General features: G+C 44.5%; 2 protein-coding genes and 1 pseudogene across 2 annotated transcripts; all 3 read left to right on the top strand.

The window, feature by feature from the left end:
- Positions 1 to 542: 542 nt before the first annotated feature.
- On the top strand, positions 543 to 1,463 carry LOC116838255 (chemerin-like receptor 1). Its single transcript, XM_032803301.2, has one exon. It carries the CDS (start codon positions 543 to 545, stop codon positions 1,461 to 1,463), a length of 921 nt encoding a protein of 306 aa, XP_032659192.2.
- A 10,393-nt stretch (positions 1,464 to 11,856) lies between these two features.
- On the top strand, positions 11,857 to 17,419 carry LOC116838254 (chemerin-like receptor 1). Its single transcript, XM_075070484.1, has 2 exons — positions 11,857 to 12,067; positions 14,746 to 17,419. The coding sequence occupies exon 2, from the start codon at positions 14,819 to 14,821 to the stop codon at positions 15,719 to 15,721; it is 903 nt and encodes a 300-aa protein (XP_074926585.1). The 5' UTR covers positions 11,857 to 12,067; positions 14,746 to 14,818; the 3' UTR covers positions 15,722 to 17,419.
- A 4,122-nt stretch (positions 17,420 to 21,541) lies between these two features.
- On the top strand, positions 21,542 to 22,348 carry LOC116838287 (chemerin-like receptor 1; annotated as a pseudogene).
- The last annotated feature ends 2,122 nt before the right edge of the window (positions 22,349 to 24,470 follow it).

The following is a 24,470-nucleotide window of genomic DNA, read 5'->3' as shown; positions in this document are numbered from 1 at the left end:
CTTGAAAGTGGGACTAATCTTGCTTTCCAGTTTGGATTTTGGGGATTTTGCAAAAAAAAAAAAAAATTCCATTTCAACAGCATTATTTTTTTAACTGAAAATGTTGATTGAAAATTTCTAGCTGCAACGAACCATTTTCTCTTTCTTTCAAACTGCTATTTTCATTTTGTTTCTGTTTTAAAATGCCAGATAACTTTGGCTTTCGACTTTCAGCCTCAGGATTCTTTGTGGCTATTGGAAAAGATGAAAAGTAGAAAAGAGACAGTGGAGAAAAAAATCATTTTGGTTTCCCCCCCCTCCCCACTTTCTCTTGCTTTTCTACCAGTCTCATTTGCTTTCTTTTTCCTTCTGCACTACCAGAGCTGCTGTGCTCAGACTGCCTCTGACCCATGGAGCATATATCAGTGCACAGCTCTGCTGAAGTCTTCATCCACCTTCATGATCCACTTCTGTCCTGTCTCCCTCTCTGTTATTAAGACTTCACATTTGTTCCTTCTTTGTTTGCTCTGTCCCAGAACTGCACAGCCTCCACTTATCCTCAGATGATGGCCTACAAAGAAGCTGCCCATCTTCATGCCATAGCTCCTTTGGAGACGATGCACCTAGTTTTCATGGTGCTCAGCGCTCTGGCCTTCATTCTCGGTGGAACGGGGAATGGATTAGTCAGCTTCATCACCAGCTGCCGGAAGAAGAAAAGAGTTGATGACATGTGGCACATGAACATGGCCATTGCAGGATTTATCTTCACCGTCTTCTTGCCTCTCATGGTAGTCCAGGTGGCCTTGGGCTTTCACTGGTATTTGAGAAGTTTCCTGTGTAAGATAACCAACATTATCACCTCCCTCAGCATGTTCTCTAGCAGCTTCCACCTCATGGCCATCAGCGTCGACCACTGTGTCACTACAGTTTGGCCCGCGTGGGCCCAGAACCACCACACATTCCATCTGGCCTCCTTGATCGGACTGGGCATCTGGATTCTGGCTGTCATGGTCAGCTGGCGCTACCATGACCTCTGCTCCGATCAGAGCCTTTTGTTGAGAGAAAGTGGAGAAGCAGCCAATGTCACTACCCGGTTCCTGGTTGGGTTTCTGATCCCACTAGCCTTGATCAGCATCTTCTTGGTCACCCTAGCTGCCAAACTCGGCCAGAAACGGGAGGCTTGGTCCAAGAAGCCCCTCCGGACCCTCCTCATCTTGCTCGTCATTTTCTTCCTCTGCTGGTCCCCATATCACATCATTGCCTTCCTGCAAACCTCACCCAAAGCATCATCTCCAAAGACAACACAGTCCCTGGAGACTGGGACTGTCTTTGCTCATGGCCTGCTCTGTTTCAACAGCTGCTTCTACCCCTTCTTCTACCTCATCACACGACAGCATTTTGTTGGCTGCCAGAGACGGAGGCGGATCTCTCAAACCCCAGTCAATGTGGGATCAGAGCTGGTTGAGTTGGGGGCAAATAGATAGTGGGCCACTTTCCTAGAGGAGAATAGTGATTGTAATTCCTTGGGGTCGTATCATTGGTTACTTGTGACAATCAGTTTTTGTACAGGCCTATTTTTTTTTATCAGAACATCCTATTTTCAGAAATTAATTTCCTTTTTTGGGTGAAATTAATTAGAGTTTGTTTCAGCAGCATTTTTTGAAGAAGTTCAAAAGAAATTATTGTCAAAAAATTGCATCTCTCTGTGTCTGCATTTTTGGTGTTTTCTCTTCCATGGTGGGTCTTCCTCTTCTTTTGGTAGCATCTTCATTGTCATTTTCAGCCAGCACTCCACTCTCCCTGTCTTCCATGTTGTACTGAAAACCAACAAGCTGTCACTTTAAATCCTGAGGGGTTTCCTTGTTCAGTGGGCAAGCTCAGTAGTGGAGCAGGCACAATCAAAGTCCGTCTGCAGAAAGCCAGCTATGGTGAGGTGACTGATGTCTCTCTGCCTAAGGGAGCAGCCTGTTTTGTCTCTCTGTTATTTGGCAGTCTTGTATGGGTCCTGGATTATCAGAAATAAATTCATATTATACTGCAACTTTCCAGCAGTCATCTTTGATGTTTTTTCACTAACATCTCTTGAATGCAACATTTAGACATCAGTCAGAACCAAAAGATGAAAGCCAGCCCCATTAATGCCAACAGCAGAATGCCCATTGACTTTAGTGAGTCAGGATTTCTTCCCAAGATCTTTTTCATGTTCATATATTCATAGCTTCTCAGGCCAGAGGGGACCATTGTGATCAGGTAGTCTGATCTGTATAGCACATGCCTGAGAACATCTCTGAATTAATTCCTCATTGAATGACAGCAGATCTTTGAGGGAAAAAATCCCATCCAGATCTTAAAATTGCCAATGATGGACAATCTGCCATGATCCTTCAGAAGTTGTTCCAATGATTAATTCCCCTCACTGTTAAAAATTTATGACTTATTCAGAGAAGAGCCATGAGCATGATTAAAGCACTGGAAAATATGGGTCATCGTGAGACAATCTATTTCGTTTTACAAAGAGAAGTTTAATCACAGTCAACAAGTATCTACATGTAGAACAAATATTCAACAACAGGCTCTTTAATCCAGCACAGGAAGGTGTCCAATGGCTGAAGCTGAAGCTAGAAAAGTTCAGACTGGAAATAAGGTATCAATTTTTAATGGTGAGCATAATTAACCATCAGAACAATTTACCAATGGGTGCAGTGGATTCTCCATCATTGACTGGATGTTTTCCAAAAAGATCTGCCCTAGCAATTAGCTTGGGGAAACTCTATGGCAGGGGTAGGCAACCTATGGCACATGTGCCGATGGCGGCATGCGAGCTGATTTTCAGTGGCACTCACGCTGCCCGGATCCTGACCACCGGTCCGGGGGGCTCTGCATTTTAATTTAATTTTAAATGAAGCCACTTAAACTTTTTAAAAACTTTATTTACTTTACATACAACAATGGTTTAGTTATATATTATAGACTTAGAGAAAGAGAGCTTCTAAAAATGTTAAAATGTATTACTGGCATGTGAAACCTTAAATTAGAGTGAATAAATGAAGACTCGGCACAGCACTTCTGAAAGGTTGCCGACCCCTGATATATGGACTATACTGAGGAGGAGGTCAGATGAGATGATCACTATGACACTTTGGCACCCCAATAGTCACCACTGTCGTGTAATTAGGATATATTTTGTACAAAGTATGTCGTGTGAGGTATTGTTCTAAAAGCTATGTACGTGTTACTGAAACATGTGAGTTTGAAAACACCCATAAGCAGCCTTTCAGGTACAACAGTAAAAAGGTCAAACAATGTTAATGGCTTATTGAGGAAATGCACACAAGCACAAAGATTACCCCAGGAATTGTGAACAATAGAAACCTCTCAGAGATAGCAGCACCCAATGGGAACTGTTTGATTTAGGTCACAGCAAAAGAGCTTTCCAGCAAGTGGGAAAAAGATATAAATGGGGGACAATGACATCATGATAGTACCTCACTGTCCCTACAACAACACATCTGGAAACACCTGAGGACCAAGGACTGAACTGTGGGAAGTGATGGTCCCAGGCTAGAGGGATTAGCCTGTGTATAAAAAACTGGGAAAACCAAGGCAGCTTGTGCCTTAAGAATCTGCCAGCCTCTTTATCACCCAGGGGAGAATTTGGTAATTCATATCCTACCTATCTAGTGTGTTAAACTCAGTTTGTGGTTTTTGTTTATTTAGGTAATCTGCTTTGATCTGTTTGCTACAACTTATAATCACTTATAATCTATCTTTTCTAGTCAATAAACTCGTTTTGTTTTGTCTAAAAAAAGTTTGTGGAAATTATAACTCGGGGCAGAAAGCTGTGTATATTTCTCTCCACATTGAGGGAGGGGGTGAATTTCATGAACTTACTGTATACACTCCTCTGTGCACCATAGGATAGTACAATTTTGGGTTTACTCTCTAAAGAGAGGTGGGCACTAGAGTACTGGGCAATTCCTTAGCTGAGCCTTCCCATGAATAGCTGATCTCAGCATCTGTGTGTGTAGCTGCAGTTGGGTGTGTCCCTACCTATAAGTGCAGTCTGAAGCCTGGGGAAGAATTTGAAAGGCTGCACAGCGGTACAGTGTTAAAGGAACCCAGGCTGGTGGGTCACACAGGCTCCATGGTACCCCAGCTCCAAGAGGCACCCTAGGGGAACTCATCACAATCACAATGTCACCTTCCGGGCTTGTCATCTGTGAATCTGTGTCTTTGTCTAGCTTCAACTTCCAGCCAGTGGATCATGTTAGACCTCTGTGTGCTAGATCAAAGAGCACATTATCAAAATTTTCTTCCCCCTGTAGGTATTTACAGCTGGTAATCAAGTCATCCTGTCACCTTCCCTTTCATTTGATCTACACTAGGCAACTTATAATGGTACAACTATGTTACTCAGGGATGTAGAAAACCCACCCCCCTGGGTGACGCTGTTATACCTATCTAACGCCCAGTGTGGACAATGCTTCTCCCATCAATACAGCTACTGCCTCTTGGGGAGGTGGATTAACTACGCTGATGGGAGAAGCTCTCCCATCCACATAGATAGCATCTTCACTGAGCCGCTACAGCGGCGCAACTGCATTGATGCAGCCTTCCAGGTGTAGACGTGTCCTTTGATAAACTGAACTGACTGAGCTCCTGGAGTCTCTCGCTGCCGAGCCCGGGGCCCACTCCATTATTCCTTCTCATGGATCTTCTCTGACCCCTCTCCAATTGCTCAACATCCTTCTTGAAAGGTGGGCACCAGAAGCAGATACAGGATCCCAGATGTGGTCACACCAGGGCCAGATCCAGAGGGACAATCACCTCCCTGCTCATAACCAAGATTCCCCTGTAGATGCAACACAGCACAGCTGCAGCCCTGTTGGATCTGGGAGCTCACGTTGAACTGCAAAGTGTCCCCATGCCTGAGGCCTCCAGGCAAATGATGAGAGACGAAGGCAGGTTGGAGGCCGGGCTGTGATTTTTGTGGTCTCTCGCAAAGAGTGAGCGTTTCCTTAGCCTTAGCTGGTCTGTAATGTTCCCTGAGGCCAAGGGGTGAGTTCCCTGCAGCAAAGGCAGAGCTGAGAATCGCATGTGTTCGACTCCCAGCGGGTCTCTGTTCGCTTTCCTCAGCCAGGATGGAGTAGAGGGCAGAGTCCCAGCTGGAGACTCTGCTTCTGGGACCTCGCTGTCTCAACCCCTGGTCTTTGCTAGGAGCCCCACTCACCTGCCCCCGGATGTTGGAAGCCAAATGCAGACACCTAGCTAGGGCCCAGCAGTGGGGTTGGGGGGGAGCTTGTGGTTCGTGTAATGTCTACACGTAGCAGTGGTTGACGAAGATCTTCCAGGCTTTGCAGACATGATTGGACCCAGCCACGTCCTGCGATCTCCTCACGTTGTCCCCCGTCCAGATATACCCCACATGAACGGCTTCCTGCTCTGGGGGTGAGCTGCAGGCATCGCACTGGGGAACCCGGAACAGGGGTCGACTCTGAAACACTGCGTCCCCCCAAGACACGGGTAAGGAAATGAAGTAAACCCTCCAGCTGCCCCACTGGATTTCATTCTGCCCCCCTATTACTTCCCCCTGAATCTCACCCCTTCCAGCTGCCCCATCCCCTCCCCTCATCTGCTCTGGACAAAGCCAGATGAAATTATTTGTGGGTCCTTTTGTCAGAGGTCAGGTGCCCCCATCACGCTGAGTGTTGCACAGACCATGGCTGAGCTCTGGGGCCCCATCATGCCAGACGCTGCCCAGACCCACAGGGAGAAACAGGCCTGGCCACAGTGAGTTCACTCTCTAAACAGACAAATGTTTGGAGGGGAAACTGAGGCACGGGGCAGTGACATGACTTGTCCAAGCTCTCCAAACAGTTCAGTGACAGAGTCTGGGATGGAACCCAGGAGTCTGGACTCCCTGTCTACCCACTAAAATAGACTCTTGCCATTAAAAAAAACTAATCTTTTGACTTCTTACTGCTCTCCTGTTGTGTTTTGCCACTGTACTTTTCTCCTCTTGGGGAGTTACTCTCCGTCACTGGAGGTTTCCATGGGGGTGGGGTTCAGCGGGGATTTTACCAGCCCAGCTCCAGTAACTCATGCTGCCACCCCGCCCCAAAATGGCCTAAACCACACAAAAACTCCACTTCAAAATGGTGGTGGGGAAAAGAATCAATTTCAAAAGTTCCATTATTTAAAAAATAAGGGGCGAGGGGAGAGATTTTATTTATTTATTTTTAACCAAGAGGGGAATAACCAGCTCCTTTGGGAAACTAACAGCAAGAAGATTATTTGGGAATTTTGGTGAGGCTTCAGGGGGGATTTCTCATATCTCTGTCTCTTCATCCTGGACACTCCCATTGGCCACCTCCCCTTGCCTAGAAATCCAACTTTTCAGCAAGAAGCAAAGGGGTGTGTTTTTTTAAACATTTGGTTTAGTAGAAACCAAACTCTGTCCTTTTCCTATCCTGAAGTCTGTTTCATTGCTCTCCCTTCCTTTGCTCAGCACAAGGTCTGCGCTGTCCCCACCGAGCCGGGACGCAAAGGAGGGGATATTGTGACTGCAACTCTTCCAAGAATGGAGTTCCCAGTCCTCTTCCTGGTGCTGTGTGTCGTGGCCTTCCTCTCCGGGGTGCCATTGAACTGCTACGTCCTCTTCACTGCTGGCTGCCGTGTGGAGAGGACGGCCAGCGCCGTGTGGTTCTGGAGCCGGGCCGTGGCCGATTTCATCTTCATCGTCTTCCTGCCTTCCTTTCTGTGCTTTTATGGTCTATCCTTTTCTGCGTTTTTGAGTCATTATTCTTCTCATCATGTCATCTTCGGTCTCAGTGGAGCTTTCTGTGTTTCCTGAAGATCAACGGGTCTATGAAACAAAGGGTAACAGTTTCAAAAGTGTCGAAGTCCTATTTTTAAAAGCGTTTAAGGCCATAGGAACTCGCTGAGAGTCAATCAGAATATAAGATAACATAACCCTGTTATAGTCTTGGCCTTCACAACGTACTTTGGCAAAGAAGTTGTCTGTATGATATAGGAAGAAATATTTTCTTTTGTTAGTATTAAACCTGCTGACTATTAATTTCATTTGGTGATCTCTAGGTCTCGTGTTATGAGAAGGAGTAAATAACACTTTCTTGTTTAATTTCTCCACACCAGTCAGGATTTTATAGAGATCTATCAAAACTCTCCTTAGTCGTCTTGTTTCCAAGCTGAAAAGTCCCAGTCTTATTAATCTCTCCTCATACAGAAGCTGTTCCACACCCATAATCATTTTTGTAGCCCTTTTCTGCACCATTTCCAATTCCAATAGATCTTTTTTGAGATGGGGCACCACAGCTGCACGTAGTATTAAAGATGTGGGCGTACCATGGATTTATATAGAGCCAATATGATATTTTCAGTCTTATTATCTATCCATTTCTTAATGCTGCCCAGCATGCTGTTTATTTTTTCACTGCTTCTGCACATGGAGTGGATGTTTTCAGAGAGCTATCCACAATGACTCCAAGATCTCTCTCTTGAGTGGTAACAAATTTAGACCCCATCCTTTTATATGTGTACTTGGGATTATGGCTTCCATTGTGCATTACTTTGTGTTTAATAACACTGAATTTCATCGGCCATTTTGTTGCCCAGTCACTCAGTTTTGTGAGACCCCTTTGTAGCTCCTCGCAGTCTGCTTTGGACTTAACTATCTTGAGTAGTTTTGTAACAGCTGCAAATTTTGCCACTGCACTCTTCATCCCTTTTTCCAGATCGTTTATGAACATGTTGAACAGTGCTGGTCCTAGTACAGTCTCCGCTATGTCTCTGTCTCCTTTCTGAAAACTAACCATTTATTCCTATCCTTTGTTAGTTAGTAGTCCTGCAATTTCACATTTGAATTCCTTCAGAACACTTGGGTGAATGCCATCTGGTCCCGGTGACTTATTACTGTTCAGTTTATCAATTTGTTCCAAAATCTCCTCTAATGACACCTCAGTCTGGGACACTTCCTCAGATCTGTTACCTAAAAAGAATGGCTCAGGTTTGGGAATCTCCCTAACAGCCTCAGCCGTGAAGACTGATGCAAAGAATTCATTTTGTTTCTCTGCAATGGCCTTATCGTCCTTGAGTGCTCCCTTAACATCTCAGTCGTGCAGTGGCCGCTCTGGTTGTTAGCAGCTTCCTGCTTCTGATGTTCCTCAAAATACTTTTGCTATTACTTTTTGAGTCTTTGGCCTTCCTAATTACATTGTTTTACACTTTATTTGCTGGAGTTTATGCTAATTTCTGCTTTCTCAGTAGGATTTAACTTCCACTTTTTAAAGGTGCCTTTCTGCCTCTCAGGCTTCTTTACTCAGTTGTTTACTCACATTTAAGCTGAACCTCTATTATGGTGTCTTTAAAAAGGTTCCATGCAGCTTGCAGGGATTTCACATTTGGCACCGTACCTTTTCATTTCTTTTTTACTAACTTCCTCATTTTTATGTAGTTCTCTTTTCTGAAATTAAATGCTACAGTGTTGGGCTGCTGTGTTGTTTCCCTTTCCAAAGGGATGTTAAATTTAATTATATTATGATCACCATTACCAAGCGGTTCCGTTATATTCACCCCTTGGACCAGATCCTGTGCTGTGTAAATGAAGAATTGCCTCTTCCCTTGTGGGTTCCAGGACTAGCTGCTTCAAGATGCTATTGGAATATAGCTATCCAGGCCTGCCTGTACAGGCCTATACTTTAAGAACTTAGGTGTATTTTTATCAGTTAGCTAGTTACAGGGGTATAAAAACAAAGAATCAAAATCACAGTCTGCCTGTGTCTGGGCCTTCTTTCACTACGGTAGTCTGAGGCCTTGTTCTCAGGCTAAGCAGCAGGGGCAGCCATAAGTGGGAAGCGAACAGTCATGTCCTCACATCCCAAACCAGCCATGCTGAAATAAGGTGCTATTGGGCTGTTAGGAAGATGATCCGGTCCGGATAGTGCCCATGACCACCAGATACAGATGGTTAAAGAAAACTTAGTCTGACAGCATCCTGTCTGGCAAGAAATCACTTCTCAATGGTTGTGGTTGTGAAACCCTCATTTCTGTGTTGTTTTATCGTAATGGCCCCCACTTTTGTATTGTTAATCTGTCTGGTTCTGTAATTGTTTCTGTCCTGCTGTATAATTAATTTTGCTTGCTGTAAATTAATTAGGTTAGTGGGATATAATTGGTTAGAAAATTATGTTACAATATATTAGGATTGGTTAGTTAAATTTTAGTTCAGTGATCGGTTAAGTTATAGTTGAGAATATTGCTCTATAAACTGGTGTCAAACAGGAAGTGGGGGGAAGGGAAATTGGAATCATGTTTGCTAAGGGAGGAAACGAGAATAGGGAACAGAGAACAGGGACACAGGCTAGGCTCTGCGGCGTCAGAGCTGGGAAGGAGGACACTGGGGAACAGACTCTATAGTGTATAGAGATAAGCCCTACTGGTGTGAAGCGCTTTGGAATATGCTGACTTGGAAATTAACCCCAATAAACATCACATTGTCTGCGCTTCGGACTTCTGGTCTTTTGCTGCTTGCTGTCTGCGTGCCAAGAACCAGGGGAGAGGGTGAAAGGAAAGCCTCTAACAGAGACAGTCATTTAAATGTGTCAAGGAACTTTATCATTGAGTCCCGTCCTGAGGTGATTTATACCCAGTTAATATGGGGACCGTTGAAATCCCCCATTATTATTGAGTTTTTTATTTTAATAGCCTCTCTAATCTCCCTGAGCATTTCACAGTCGCTATCACCCCCATGCTGGTCAGGTGGTTGGTAATATATCCCTATCACTATAGACTCATAGGCTTCAAGGTCAGAAGGGACCATAATGATCATCTAGTCTGACCTCCTGCACAATGCAAGCCATAGAATCTCACCCACCCACTCTTGTAACAAACCCCTAACTTATGTCAGAGTTATTGAAGTCCTCAAATCGTGGTTTGAAGGCCTCAAGCTGCAGAGAATATATTCTTATTATTCAGGCATGGAATTACTATCCATCGAGATTCTATGGTACAGTTTGGTTCATTTAAGATTTTTGACTCTACACTTTCTTTCACATATAGTGCCACTCCCCCACCAGCACCACCTGCTCTGTGGTATATTTTGTAACCTTGTATTACTGTCTCCCGTTGATTATCCTCAATCCTCAAGTTTCTGTGATGCCTGTTGTAGCGATATCCTCATTTCGTACAAGGCACTCGAGTTCACTCATCTTATCATTTTGACTTCTAGCATTTCTATATCAGAACTTAAATGTCACCTTTTAGCTGTCTGCCATTACGTGATGTAATTGAATTGTCTGAGCTTCTACAGGTAAGATTTTAAAAAGCACCTATGTGAGTTAGCTGCTTAACTCAACATCAATGGGAATTTGGCATCTAACTCCCTTAGGCACTTTTAAAAATCTCGTCCTGTCTCTTCATTGCCAATTCTGAGCTTTCAAACCTCAACATCGGGGCTGAATCCCCACCCTGGATTGAAGTGGTTCCCATCATATAAAGGAACTTTATTTTATTTTGATTCAGTGGGTCTATACAAATTGTTCCAGGAACCCTGACCCGACCCCACTCCCAACAGCGCCCCCCCCACAAATTCCTCCCTGTCTCTTGCATAAACAGGCCCCATGTCCCACCCCAGAGGTGGCCACACTTCAGAGGGAAAAGACCCTATAGACCAGTGGCTCTCAACCTTTCCAGACAACTGTACTCCTTTCAGGGGTCTCATTTCTCTTGTGTACCCCCAAGTTTCACCTCACTTAAAAACTACCTGTTTACAAAATCAGACATAAGAATACTACTGTCACAGCACACGAGTACTGACAGATGGTTAATTTCTCATTTGACCATATAATTATACAATAAATCAATTGGAATATAAATATTGTACTTGCCTTTCAGTGGACAGTATACAGAGCAGTAGAAAGAAGTCATTGCTTGACATTTTAGTTTGTACTGACTATGCTAGTGCTTTTTCTGTATCTTTGTAAAACTAGAGAAATATCTAGATGAGCTGATGTACCCCTTGGACTGGAAGATCTCTGCGTACCCCCAGTGGTACATGTACCCGTGGTTGAAAACAACCTCTATAAAACCTTGTCCAAAGGCTCAGGGCCGACAATTGCAATTAAACCAACTGGCCAGTAGATGGCAGCATAGGTGAAATTCAATTGCTTGTCAGAAATTGTTATCAAGTCACCTGGTCACCTTCCCTTTCGCTTGGTCTACACGTGCAACTGATGTTGGTATAACTATGCCACTCGCGGGTGTGGAAAAACCACCTTCTTGGGTGATGCTGTTATACTGACCTAAAGCCTGGTGTAGACATCGCTTCTTCTGTCAACTCAGCTACCACCTCTTGGAGGGGTGGGGGTGGATTAACTATGTAGATGGGAGAAGCTCTCACATCAGCATAGACAATGTTGTCAGGGAAAATCTACTGTAAGGGAAAGTTTTTGGGCTTTGGTCAAGTATATAGGCCCAAAAGTGTTAGCTGAGTATTGCTTCTTTGTATAGAGGGAATAGAAAGACAGAGTGATATGGAAAAATCCCAAGATAGAGGAACAATGATTTTGTGTGCAGAAGGGGCATAAGTAGGTGAAGTGGAAAGTCCCCAGAGATGCTTCTTTGCAATAACTAAGCTTGTGAAACAAAACCACAGTGAAGGTATTAGAAAAGTGAAACCAAAAACGAGACTAGGAATAACCACAACAGGAAAGGCCAAATATGGAAAACTGATTGTTGAGCTTGATTTTGACCGGCATCATATTTTGCAGTATATTCCAAATAAGGTAATTAATGTACAATGTGTGGGTAATTTGTCTGTGGTTTTAATCTTTATAAGCTGGCTAGAAATTTGCAGAAGGCAGAGCAGCTTGCCACCTTGCATGGGGCCATGCTGACTCTCCTTGCCTATATGCTCGCTTAAAATAAAGGAGCCTCAGGCTATCTGATCCAAAACCAACCGTGTGGTCAATTTTTGAAAACAATTTGGGAGCTCATCCGGGATCCACAGATGACTTCCCCAGACCGTAGGACCGCGGACAGTCTCCCACCAAACTCTGGGCCCATCTGAAAGGTAATAAGAGACCTTTTGAAATCTCTATTGTGGGTTGTTGGTGGAGGATTTGCCCATAGGCTCAGGGTTGGGTGAGTTATAAGCTGGATCTGAACCTTTTACTACCAGACAGCCTGATGCCCTTCTGTTCTGATCTGCTCCCGGGAAGAGCCACTGGGAGTGGCTAAATAGGCCTCTGTATTGATTTGTGTGCCAGTATGAAAGTGAAAGTCGGCTGACCGGTGTGCGTGAGGGTCGTAGGAAGCCAACCCTACAACCACGCCTTAGAAAAGTCAGTAAAAGACCTTGACTTGGACTAGGTTTCCTCTGCATGGCGAGGGACCTGCCTGGGTCTAGGTTTGTGTGACCCTGTCCTTTTCCCCTTGTCCTTGGACGGTCCCTGAGCTCTGTTCAATCCTCTGGACTGGAGTAAGGCACATTATCCACTCCAGAACCAAGATTGACGGAGACTCCCTTCACCCTAACCTCTTCCTTTTTCCCTCCCCCGCCTTAAGGTGGTCTGATGAGCCACTGACGGGTCCTAACACCCTACCAAATGCAACAGAGTAAGTGGCGTTGTGCTCCCTAAGATTAGCTGACACTCTTTGCTGGACGAGGGTGTAGACAGTCGTGGACATCCTAAACAAACTTTCCCTGTACGAAAGACCTGAGTGAAAGTGATCTGATCTGTCAAACTGAAAACTTGGGGGCCGGTGAGTTGAAAGGAATTCCTGTCCCACCAAAAGGCACATCCACAGCTTATATATATTCGAACTACGGTCCTCTCACTTGTAAATTTTTGAGAAAATGGAATTGGCATATGAGAGATGACCCTAAACTACAGTTCCCTTTAGACGGTAGTTTTGACCTTGACAAGCTTGTGCACCTTAGTGACACGCTTATTGCCAAAGTCGTACCACAAAATCAGTTTGATGCATATTTTGACTGGTATGAGGAAACAGAGAAATGGCACCATGAATCTCATATGAGGAGTTTTAGGGTCTCCCAGGAGAAACTTAAATTAAACTTAAAGAAACACAGGAAAAATTAACCTTTGCCCAGAATTCTGCTGGCCAGGACACCTCCCTCTACCATTCAAGGCCTCAACAAGAGGTTCAGCTTCTTAGATCTACCCCTTCAGCTCCGCCTGATGAACTTATTGATTTATTTGTGGAATGCAGACAATGGCCTGCCTCCCCCCCCTTGCCCAGTCAGGCAGTGGTGCATCTCCACCTGGTGGGGATGGAGGAGGTTGGAAGGGGGGGCATTGCTCAGAGATCTCCCACTCCGCCTCCGTACCCATATAAAGATGAGTCCACCTCCCAGGGATCTCAGACACCGTTAACGTCCCCCACGTCAGGGCCCTCGATTTCTTCACCATCATCTTCGGCTTCTCAGGAGGTTCAAATTGCCGACCTATCTAGACAAGCCAATCAAATAATGACTGATTTAAGAGGGCACCCCGCCTCGGAAGAAGGAGAAGATGAGCCAATCCAACGCATGTCTTCTCAATTCGAAATTTTGAAAGAAATTGTAAAATCTCCCAAAGTTGCAAATTCACCCTCTGCACATCGTAATAGACATAAGACAATCCTTAGGGATATAAAGAAGACCCTAGGCTTATCCCCTGAGGAGGTCCCAATATTTCCCCTGCGACAAATCCTGGGAGGGATGAATTAATGGGGCCAGAGAGTCATGGTAACTATGCATGCTCCATGGTCACCCTGGGATTTATTTAATCTAATTGATAAATTTCCAAAAATAAGAGAAGATCCACTTAAATTTCAAGAACAATTGAGGATGGTCATTGGTTGGGCAGACATGGATCAGCTTTTAAGAGCAATGCTATGCAGGGGAACTCTGGATTGCCTTTATAAAAAGACCAGCTGGCCTTAGACTGACCAAGATCTTACTCATGACAATTTAGTTACGTATAAGAACAATTTGGTAACTGAAGTCCTTACCGTATGCCCAAAAAGAAGAGACTGGACTAAAATTAATGCTTGCGAACAAAGCAAAGGAGAGAACCCTGCTGATTATATGGAACGTCTTAAACAAGTGTTTGAGAGACATCTCAGCATAAATAATGCAGAAAATACTACCAAATAAGCAGTGGTGGCTGCTTTTGTACAAGGTCTTATCCCAAAATTCAATGTCAAAAATTCCATTATTTCAAAAGAAAGGGGGTAAACGATCATTCCTTAACTTTTTTTTTACCAAGACAGGAATAACCAGCTCCTTTGGGAAACTAACAGCAAGAAGATTATTTTGGTGAGGCTGCGGAGCAGGGTGGGTCTCTCCAGTCTCCGTCTCTGCATCCTGAACTGCTCCCCTGTCCTAGAAATCCAACTTTTCAGCAAGAAGCATATGTGTTTTGTTTTTAATATATGCTTTAGTTGAAAAAAGATATTATGTGAAAATAAACACATTCAGGCAGAGAATAGACACGACAAGTCATGTATCTTGGCAGGGGGTTAAACTAGATGACCCTTGTGGTCCCCTTCTAACCCTCTGGCTCTATGCTTCTAAGATCTTTGAACCATTGGTGCCATGGGCCTACGAGGATTTGATCCTATCTGAGTTCAGCTCAGGATTTGGGGAGTCTGTAAACTCTGAGGGGATTATAAACTTGGTGTCCGTCTCCCTCTGTCTGTGTCCTCTCCTGGAGCCCTTTTCATTACTCTTCCTTCCTTTGCTAGGTACAACGACTCCGCTATCTCCACCGAGCCCTGAGGAGAAGAAGGGGATATTGCGACTGCAACTCTTCCAAGAATGTTGTTCATAATCTGTCTGGTACTTGCTGGCATCGCCTTCCTTGCCGGGGTGCCGTTGAACTGCTATATCCTCTTTGTCGCCGGCTGTCGTATGGGGAAGACGGCCAGCACCGTGTGGTTCCTGAGCCGGGCTGTGGGCGATTTCATCTTTCTCATCTTCCTGCCCCTCAGATTCATCTTCACCATGATCTTACACTGGGACACGATGCTGAGCAATACCATCACCTCCTTCCACATGATCTCCAGCGCCTTACTCCTCACAGCCCTCACTGTCGATCGTTGCATCCTCGTGGCACGCCCTGAGTGGGCCTGGAACCACCGCACACCCTGCCTGGTTTTCATGATTGTTTTGGTCATATGGGCCCTGTCTGTTGGGTTCAGCTTGCGGTACGGTGTTTTCTGGGAAACCTTCCACCCACATGTCGGCATATTCATTTATTTCCAATGGCATAAAAGCAGCGTGAGTGCCAGCGTTCTGATCCAGTTCCTGGTCGGGTTTCTGATCCCATTAGCCTTGATCTTAATCCCAACCTTCTACATTGTTCTAGCTGCCAAGCTGAGAAGGAACAGGCTGATCCAGTCCACCAAGCCACTCAAAATCCTTCTTGGCTTGATCCCGACGTTTTTCCTCTCCTGGCTGCCGTATCATGTTTTCCTCTTCCTGCTGATTTCACATATATACCATCCATCTTTTCTGGACTTGTCATTTTTTTTTATTTCCGTCCTGACCTATTTCAGCACTTTCCTCAACCCCATCTTCTACCTCACCATGGAGGAAGAGTATCTAAGGTATCGGAAACGTGCATGCAACCCCCAAACCACTGACAACTTGGGTCCGAAGTCGGCTGAATATGAGAACGCATCAAATTGTCAATATTTGAATCAAGGATTGAACTCATAACACTGTGTTTAGCAGGCCAATGCTCAAACCACTGAGCTATCCCTCCATTAAGATAGGTGAAAAATTCTTTTTCCTGGGACCCATAGCTTCCTCTTGACCCCAAAATTATCTTTTTTTAGAAAGTTAATTTTTTGGCCTTACTCAAAGAAGAGCCACAAGTAGTCCTGCAGTTTCACATTTGAATTCCTTCCGAACACTTGGGTGAATGCCATCTGGTTGCGGTAACTTATTACTGTTTACTTTATCAATTTGTTCCAAAACCTTCTCTAATGACATCTCAATCTGGGACACTTCCTCTGATCTGTCACCTAAAAAGAATGGCTCGGGTTTGGGAATCTCCCTCACAGCCTCAGCCATGAAGACCGATGCAAAGAATTAATTTTGTTTCTCTGCAATGGCCTTTTCGTCTTTGATTGCTCCTTTCCTATCTTGATAATTCAGTGGCCCCACTGGTTGTTCAGGAGGCTTCCTCCTTCTGATGTACCTAAAAATATTTTTTCTATTACTTTTTGAGTCTTTGGCCTTCTGAATTACATTTTTATACTTCATTTGCAGAGTTTATGCTCCTTTCTATTTTCCTCCATAGGATTTATCTTCCACTTTTTAAACGTGCCTTTTTGCTTCTTAAAGCTTCTCTACTCAGTTGTTTACCCACAGCGGCACTTTTTTGGTTCTCTTACCATGTTTATTAATTTTGTGTATACATTGAAGCTGAGCCTCTATTATGGTGTCTTTAAGAAGTTTCCGTGCAGCTTGCAGGGATTTCACTTTTGGCATTGTGCCTTTTAAGTTCTGTTTAAGTAACCGCCTCATTTTTGTGTAGAATATAGATTCAAGGCCTGTCTGTAAAGCTTATACTTTAAGGACTTAGATGTATTTTCATAATTTAGCTAATTACAGTCCCGTCCTGAGGTAATATCTACTCAGTCAATATGAGGACCATTGAAATCCCCCATTATTAGTGAGATTTTTATTTTAATAGCATCTCTAATCTCCCTGAGTATTTCACAGTTGCTATCAGCATCCTGCTCAGGTGGTCGGTTATATATCCCTACCGCTATATTCTTATTATTCAGGCATGGAATTACTATCCATTGAGATTCTGTGGGACAGTCTGGTTCATTTAAGACTTTTACTTCATTTGACTCTACACTTTCTTTCACATATAGTGCCACTCCCCCACCAGCACGACCTGTTCTGTGGTATATTTTGTAACCTTGTATTACTGTCTCCCATAGATTATCCTCCATCCACCAAGTTTCTGTGATACCTGTTGTAGCGATATCCTCATTTCATATGAGGCATTCGAGTTCACCCATCTTATCATTTTGACTTCTAGCATTTCTATATAAGAACTTAAATATCACTTTTGAGCTGTCTGCCACTACGTGATGTAATTGAATTGACTGAGGCTTCTACTGGTGAGATTTTTCAAAAGCATCAATGGGAATTTGGCACCTAACTTCCTTAGCCACTTTTAAAAGTCTAGTCCTGTCTCTTCATTGCCAAATCTGAGCCTTCAAACCTCATGAGCCACCCTCTAAAACATCATAAGATTGGTTTGAAATTACAGACATTTGGGTTCTTTTTTTTTGCCTCCTTGGCAGCGGGCTGGGGGGAGACCATTTCAAGCTTTTCTTTGCAATAATAAAGAGTAGAAATTTACCTAAAACGAAAAACAATGCAAAAAAAAAAAAAGGCTGAAATTTCCAGCTAATCATCTGATTCCAAGATCTGGGTTTGGAGGAAAAGGAGAAGCATGGCGAATGACACAACCAAATTGTTTGAGTCGATGACACTACAAAACTCCACCGAAAATTTCAGAAAACCAGAAATATCCAGCTCTGTTTTGGAAGGCAATGAAGTGAGGAGGTGTTTAAAATATTGGAGACTTTAAATAAAACGTGGGTGGTTGTGGCACGCTGCTCCTCAAAACAGCACCCTGGAACCCCCATATTCACCACTGTCATATCAATATGAACAAAGTCTGCCTTGTGAGGTATCATTAAAAAAGTCTTGCTCTGTTGATTATCAATATCCTGTTGAATTGTATGTATGACAATGGAGGAGCTAGACAGTGTTACTGGCTCATCAGCACCCATCCAAGAATCTACTATGTCAGGAACTATGTCAGAGAGAGCACGTAGACAATGGAGACTGTTGGACCCACATCATAGCAAAATATATTTCCATCAAAATGGAAGAAACCACAAAAGAAGGGAAGTGACATCACCACTTGGCCTCACTCCCCCAACAACTCAACACATGGAAAAACATCTGGAGGACAAAGACACTGAACTGCAGAAGTTCAGTATTGGGCTGAAAGAAAAGTCCAGCCTGTATATTGAAGGACTGTCACTTGCTTGTACCATCTGCCAGGTTGAGACATGGCTTGATGCAAATCCTGTCTTGTTTATTTAATTTGGATTGGGAATTTACTTTACTTTCTTTTGTAACCAACTGTGATCTCTACGCTCGCTGCTGCTAATCTCAGCTCAGTTTACAAAAACTGGCGTTTGGGCTCTTCACATCGAGGGGAGGCTCAGACTGCATAAGGAACTTACACTTGCCAGGCTTCTGACGAAAGCAGGACGGTACATTACTGGGCTGTAAGGCCAGTGAGCCGGGGGGGAATTGACTGGATCCTCCCTATTGATGATCCATGAGTGGCCGGGAGAAGCATTCATGGTGTGTCACTACCTGGGGATGGCTTTGGAAGTACAGGACCTGCCGAAGGTTTGCAGTTTGCCACAGTATCACAGTGTGAGAGGGACACCCAGATTGGTGGGACAGAGGGCTCAGCGGTCCCACAGTCCAGGTTGCAGGCCGGGAACCCCATCACAGTGGCTTTTTAAACCAGTGTCTCAATAAATCCTGATATTCCCAGCCAAATTCATGAAACTTTCACCTTTTGGTATGTCGCTGGCTGTTCTCCAGCATCCAACCAATCCACCAGCCAGTCGTGGAACAGACACAATGTCATGTGGCTCACAGCCAATGACGAGATTCACGATCCACTTGCCACCTGTCAGGATCTCTCCAGAATGTTTGAAGGGTGGCCTGGGTGAAGGGCGGCAGGGCCCACCCACGAATGTCTCCTGACCCAGGGGCACTTCAGGGGCCCAAGCTATGTCTTGTGTTTCTCCAGCTGTTAACAGGCTGAATTTTTGCAATGACGTGTCTGCAGCTTAGCTCCTGCTCTCGAGCTGTGGCTGCTGCGGATGTGGGCAACCGTCTCTACAGACAGGATCCGACAGCCTTCATCACGAGAGGTCCCAGAGGTGAGCTGAGCTGTTTGAGCCTTGCATGGAGCTGGCCACCTCGGAGGCTTTGCAGACCCAGCTTTGTGAGCATCTCTCACTCCTGCTGAGCCACCGCCTCCCCCGTGTTCACCCCCAAGACGACAGCTTCCTGCCCCCAGACAGCATCCGTGGGGTGTGGGGGGGGTGAGCTGCAGGTGGTGTATGTGTCTTGGAAGAATCAATGCTCAGATCCCATGTCTGATTCCCCCAGGACATAGGTAAGAATGTGAGATTAAACCTTCCACCTTCAATGCTAGCCTGAAATCCACAATGCCTCCCCTCACCCAGATCTATCTCTGTTCCCCCACCCATTACCGCAGGTTCTTCTCTGCCCTCACAGCAGCCCCCCCCCAGATCTTTAACTGCTCCCCATATCAGCCTCCTCTGATCCCTCCTGCCTTTCACATAGGTGCCGGACCCCCTGGATTGAAATGCTTTCCATCATAGACAGGGTTTCCAGTTCGATTCAGTGGCTCTCAGCACCCCGCACTGTATACATTTTTCCAGAAACACGGACCCCATCCCTCTCCCCACAGCAGCTCCCCTCCTATTCTTCCCTGTCACCTGTATAAACAGCCCCCACCCCATTAGAGGTGGCCACATCTCAGTGGGAAAAGGCCCTATAGACCAGTAGCTCTCAACCTTCCCAGACTGCTGTAACTCTTCCAGGAATCTCATTTGTCTTGTACCCCCAAGTTCCACCTCACTTAAAACCTACTTGTTTACAAAATCAGACCTAAAAAGAAAAGTATCACGGCACACTAGTACTGACAAATTGCTGACTATCTAATTTTACCATATAATGATAAAATAAATTGTTTGGACTATATATATATTATCCTTACATTTCAGTGGACAGGATATAGAGCAGTATTAGCAAGCCATTGTATGAAATTTTAGTTTGTACTGACTTGGGCAGAGTCCCAGCTGAGGTCTCTGATCCTGGGACCTCACCCGGTGGAGTTGGCTGGATATGGCTTTCTCAGCCCCTGTTCTCCACTGGGGATCCCGCCCTCCTGTCCCCAGATGTGGGCAGCTGAATGCAGACACCTGGCTAGACACCTGCACTGTGGTGGGGGCAGCTTGTGGTTTGTGTCACATCTGCAGGTAGCAGTAGGAGCCGGAGTCATTCCAGTCTTTGCAGACGTGATTGGACCCAGCCACATCCTGTGATCACCCTGCATTGTTCCCCCCTCGCCTGAGATATAGCCCCACACGAACAGCTTCCTGCTCCAGGGCTGAGCAAGTCTGGGTGAGCTGCAAGCGCCACATTGGGGACCTGGGCCAGAGTCGACTCTGAGACCCTGCATCCTCAAGACTGAGGTAAGGAAATGATCCAAACCCTCTAGCTGCCCCCTGGATCTCCCCCATCAGCTCCCCTCACCTGCTCTGGATAGAACTGGTTGAAATTATATGTGGGTTCTGTTGTGAGAGATCAGGGCCCCGTCACACTGGGTGCTGAACAGACCCTGACCGAGCTCCGGGGTACCATCACACCAGGCAGTGAACAGCCCCACAGGGAGAAACAGGCCTGGCCACAGTGAGCTCACACTCTAAAGTTAAACAGAGAAAAGTTTGGAGGAGAAACTGAGTCACAGGACCATGACATGACTTGTCCAATCTACCCAAGCAGATCAGTGGCAGAGTCTGGGGTGCAACTCAGGAGTCCTGACTCCACGTCTGTCCACTACAATAGACTCTTGCAATATCCTTCCTTTAAAGAAAAAATCTTTTGACTTGTTACAGGTCTCTTCTTCCTCTGTTTTTTTTACGGGGTGGCTTTTTTGTTGTTATCCTTGTTTCCATTGGGTGGTTCTTTTGGTGGGGATTTTCTCCGCTCCACTAACTCATCTCCCCAAAATGGCCTAAACTGCACAAAAACTGCACCTCAAAATGAAGTGTGTGTGGGGGGAAGAATCACTTTTAAAAATTCTATTATTTGGAAAAAAAAAGGGGGGGAAACGATCATTTATTAACTTTTAATTTTAACAAAGACGGGAATAACCTGCTCCTTCGGAAAACTAACAGCAAGAAGATTATTTGGGAATTTTAGTGATTCTCCAGGGGCAGGGGTGTGTGTCATATCTCTGGCTCTACATTTTCAGCAAGAAGCAAATGTGAGTTTCTTTAAATATTTGGATGAGTAAAACAAACAATATTATGTAAAAACAAAAAATGTTCAGGCAGAGAATAGATACAAGTCCTGCATATTGGCAGGGGGCTAGACTAGATGACCCTTGTGGTCCCTTCTAACTCGCTGGCTCTATGCTTCTAAGGTTTTTGAACCATTGGTACCACGAGCCTACAAGGATTTGAACCTATTTGTGTTTAGTTCAGGATCTGGGGAGTTTATAAACTCTGAGGAGATTATAAACTCTGTGGCTGTCTCTCTCTGTCCTTGTCCTCCCCTGGAGCCCTTTTAATTGTTCTTCCTTCCCCTTCTCAGCACAACGTCTGCACCGTCCACACTGAGACCTGAGGAGGAGGAGGGGAAATTGTGACTGTACCTCTTCCAAGAATGGAGTTCCTCCCAGTTCTCTTCCTGGTGCTGAGTGGTGTGGTCTTCCTCGCCGGGGTGGTGTTGAATGGCTACATAACCTTGGTCACCTGCTGCCATGAAGAGGACAGCCAGCATCATGTGGTTCCTGAACAATGCCATGGCTGATACCATCTTCATCATCTTCCTGCCCCTCAAATTCACCTCCATCTTCATAGTGGACTTAGAGTGGACCAAGAGGCTGAGCAACACCGTCACCTCTTTCCATATGTTCTCCAGTGCCTTCCTTCTCATGGCCCTCAGTGTTGATCGCTGCATCCTCGTTGCACGCCGAGTGGACCCGAAACCACTGCAAGCCCCCACTGGCTTTCAGGATGGTTTTGGGAATGTGGGCCCTGTCTGTTGGGTTCAGGTTGCAGTATGGTGGTTTCTGGGAATCTCTGCTCTCACCTCCCAGCATCAGGATGAATTTACAACTGGATGAAGAGAGGGTGAAAGTCTCCATTTCCTTCCAGTTCCTGGTAGGTTCTGATACCATTAACCTTGATCTTGATCCCAACCTTCTACATCATTCTAGCTACCAAGCTGAGAAGGAATAAGCTGGTCCAGCCACTCAAGATCCTTCTTGGCTTGATCCTGACCTTTTTCCTATGCTGGCTGACATATCACATCTTCTTCTTCCTGCTGATCTCAGCTAAGTACCCTATGCCTATTCTGGACCAGGGAAGTGCTTATGTTTGGGTCCTGACATATTTCAGCAGCTGCCTCAACCCTATCTTCTACCTCACCAGGGAGGAAGAGTTTCTGAGGTACCAGCAACGTGCATGAAACACCCAAACCACTGACAGCTCGGGACCAGAGCTGGCTGTATAGCAGAATGGAAGGATTTGTTGATATTTACAAGGAGAAAGAATTTTGTTAGCTGGGATCCAAAGCGCCCTCTTGACTTGAACTGTCTTTTTTAGAAAGTTAATTTTTTTGGCCTTACTCAAAGAAGAGCCTTGAGAATGATTATGGGACAGAAGGAGCTCAGTCTATTTAGCTTAACAAAGAGAAGGTGAAGGGGTGACTTGATCACAGTCTGTAAGTACCTACGTGGGGAACAAATATTTAATAACGGGTTCTTCAGGCTAGCAGAGGAAGGTTTAACATTATGCAGTGAACAGAAGTTGAACCTAGACAAATGCAGATTGGAAATGAGGTGTAAATTTGTAACAGTCTGAGTAACTGACCATTGGAATAATTTCCCAAGGGTCATGGTGGATCATCCATCACTGGAATTTTAAATCAAGCTGGGATGTTTTTCTAAAAGCTCTGCTCTAGGAATTTCTCAGAGGAAGTTCTCTGGCCTGTGTGATCGAGACGAGATGATCACAATGGTCCCATGGAATCTGTGAATCTATCATTTTAATGAAATATATAGCATTTTGATTTTGTTCATTCTTAGATCATTTTGGAGCGGCTGGTTCTTTATGGTCTGTCCTTTGCTACATCTTCATGTCATTATTCTTCTCATCATGTCATCTTCACTCCCAGTGGAGATTTCTTTCCTGTGTTTGTTGAAGATCAATGGGTCTATGAAACAAAGGCTAACATTTTCAGAACTATAAATCCTATTATTAAAATTGCTTAGGCTGTAGGAACCTCTCTGAGAGTCAATCATAACATAACATATCATAACCCTGTTTTAGTCTTGGGCTTTACAATATGCTTTGGCAAAAAGTTCCACATGTTGACTGTGTTGTGTGAAGAAACACTTCATAGTTAGCAAACAAGAGGAACTTCATTTGGTGACCCCTAGTTCTTGCGTTACGGGAAGGAGTAAATAACACTTCCATATTCACTTTCTCCACAACAGTCACGATTTTATAGACCTCTATCATATCCCCCTTTAGTTGTGTCTTTTCCAAGCTGAGAAGTCCCAGTCTTATTAATCGCTCCAGAGTTTATGCTGTTTTCTATTTTCCTCAACAGGATTTAACTTCCAGTTTTTAAAGGATTCCATTTTGCATCTCAAAGCTTCTTTACTTAGTTGTTTACCCACAGTTGCACTTTTTTATGGTTCTCTTACTATCTTTTTTTATTTGGGGTATAAATTTAAGTTAAGGCTCTATTATGGTGTCTTTGAAAAGCTTCTATGCAGTTTGCAGGGACTTCACTGTTGGCGCTGTACATTTTAATTTCTGTTTCACTAACTTCCTCATTTTTGTGTAATTCTCTTTTCTGAAATTAAAGGCTACCGTGTTGGGATAGTGTGCTGTTTCCCCCACCACAGGGATGCTAAATTTAATCATATTATGGTCACTATTACCAAGCTGTTCAGTTATATTCACCCTTTGGACCAGATCCTGTGCCATACTTTGGACTAATTTCCTCTTCCCTTGAAGGTTCCAGGACTAGCTGTTCCAAGAAGTAGTCACTTAAGGTGTCAAGAAACTTTGTCTCTGCATCCCGTCCTGAGGTGACATGTAGCCAGTCAATATGGGGATAGTTGAAATCCCCCATTATTACTGAATTGTTTTTATTTTAACAGCCTCTCTAATTTCTCTTAGCATTTCACAGTCACTATCACGATTTCTGCTCAGGTGGTCAGTAGTATATCACCATTTCTATACTCTTATTATTCAAGCCTGGAATTCCTTTCCATAGAGATTCTATGGTAAAGTTTAGTTTATTTAAGAGTTTTATATCATTTTGACTCTATGCTTTCTTTCACATATAGCACTACTCCCCCTCCAGCACGTCGTGTTCTGTTCTTCCGATATATTTTGTACCCCGGCATTACTGTGTCCCATTGATTATTCTTATTCCACCAAGTTTCTGTGATGCCTGTTATGTCGATATCCTCATTTAATACGAGGCACTCGAGTTCACAAATCTTATTATTTAGACTACTAGCATTTGTATATAAGCACTTAAAAAAAATCACTTTTTTGCTTTCTGCCATTAT

Source organism: Chelonoidis abingdonii, chromosome 11, assembly GCF_003597395.2.
Source record: "Chelonoidis abingdonii isolate Lonesome George chromosome 11, CheloAbing_2.0, whole genome shotgun sequence".
Classification (NCBI taxonomy): domain Eukaryota; kingdom Metazoa; phylum Chordata; order Testudines; family Testudinidae; genus Chelonoidis; species Chelonoidis abingdonii.
Note: the sequence above shows the minus strand (reverse complement) of the source record. Positions and strands in the feature narration are given on the sequence as shown.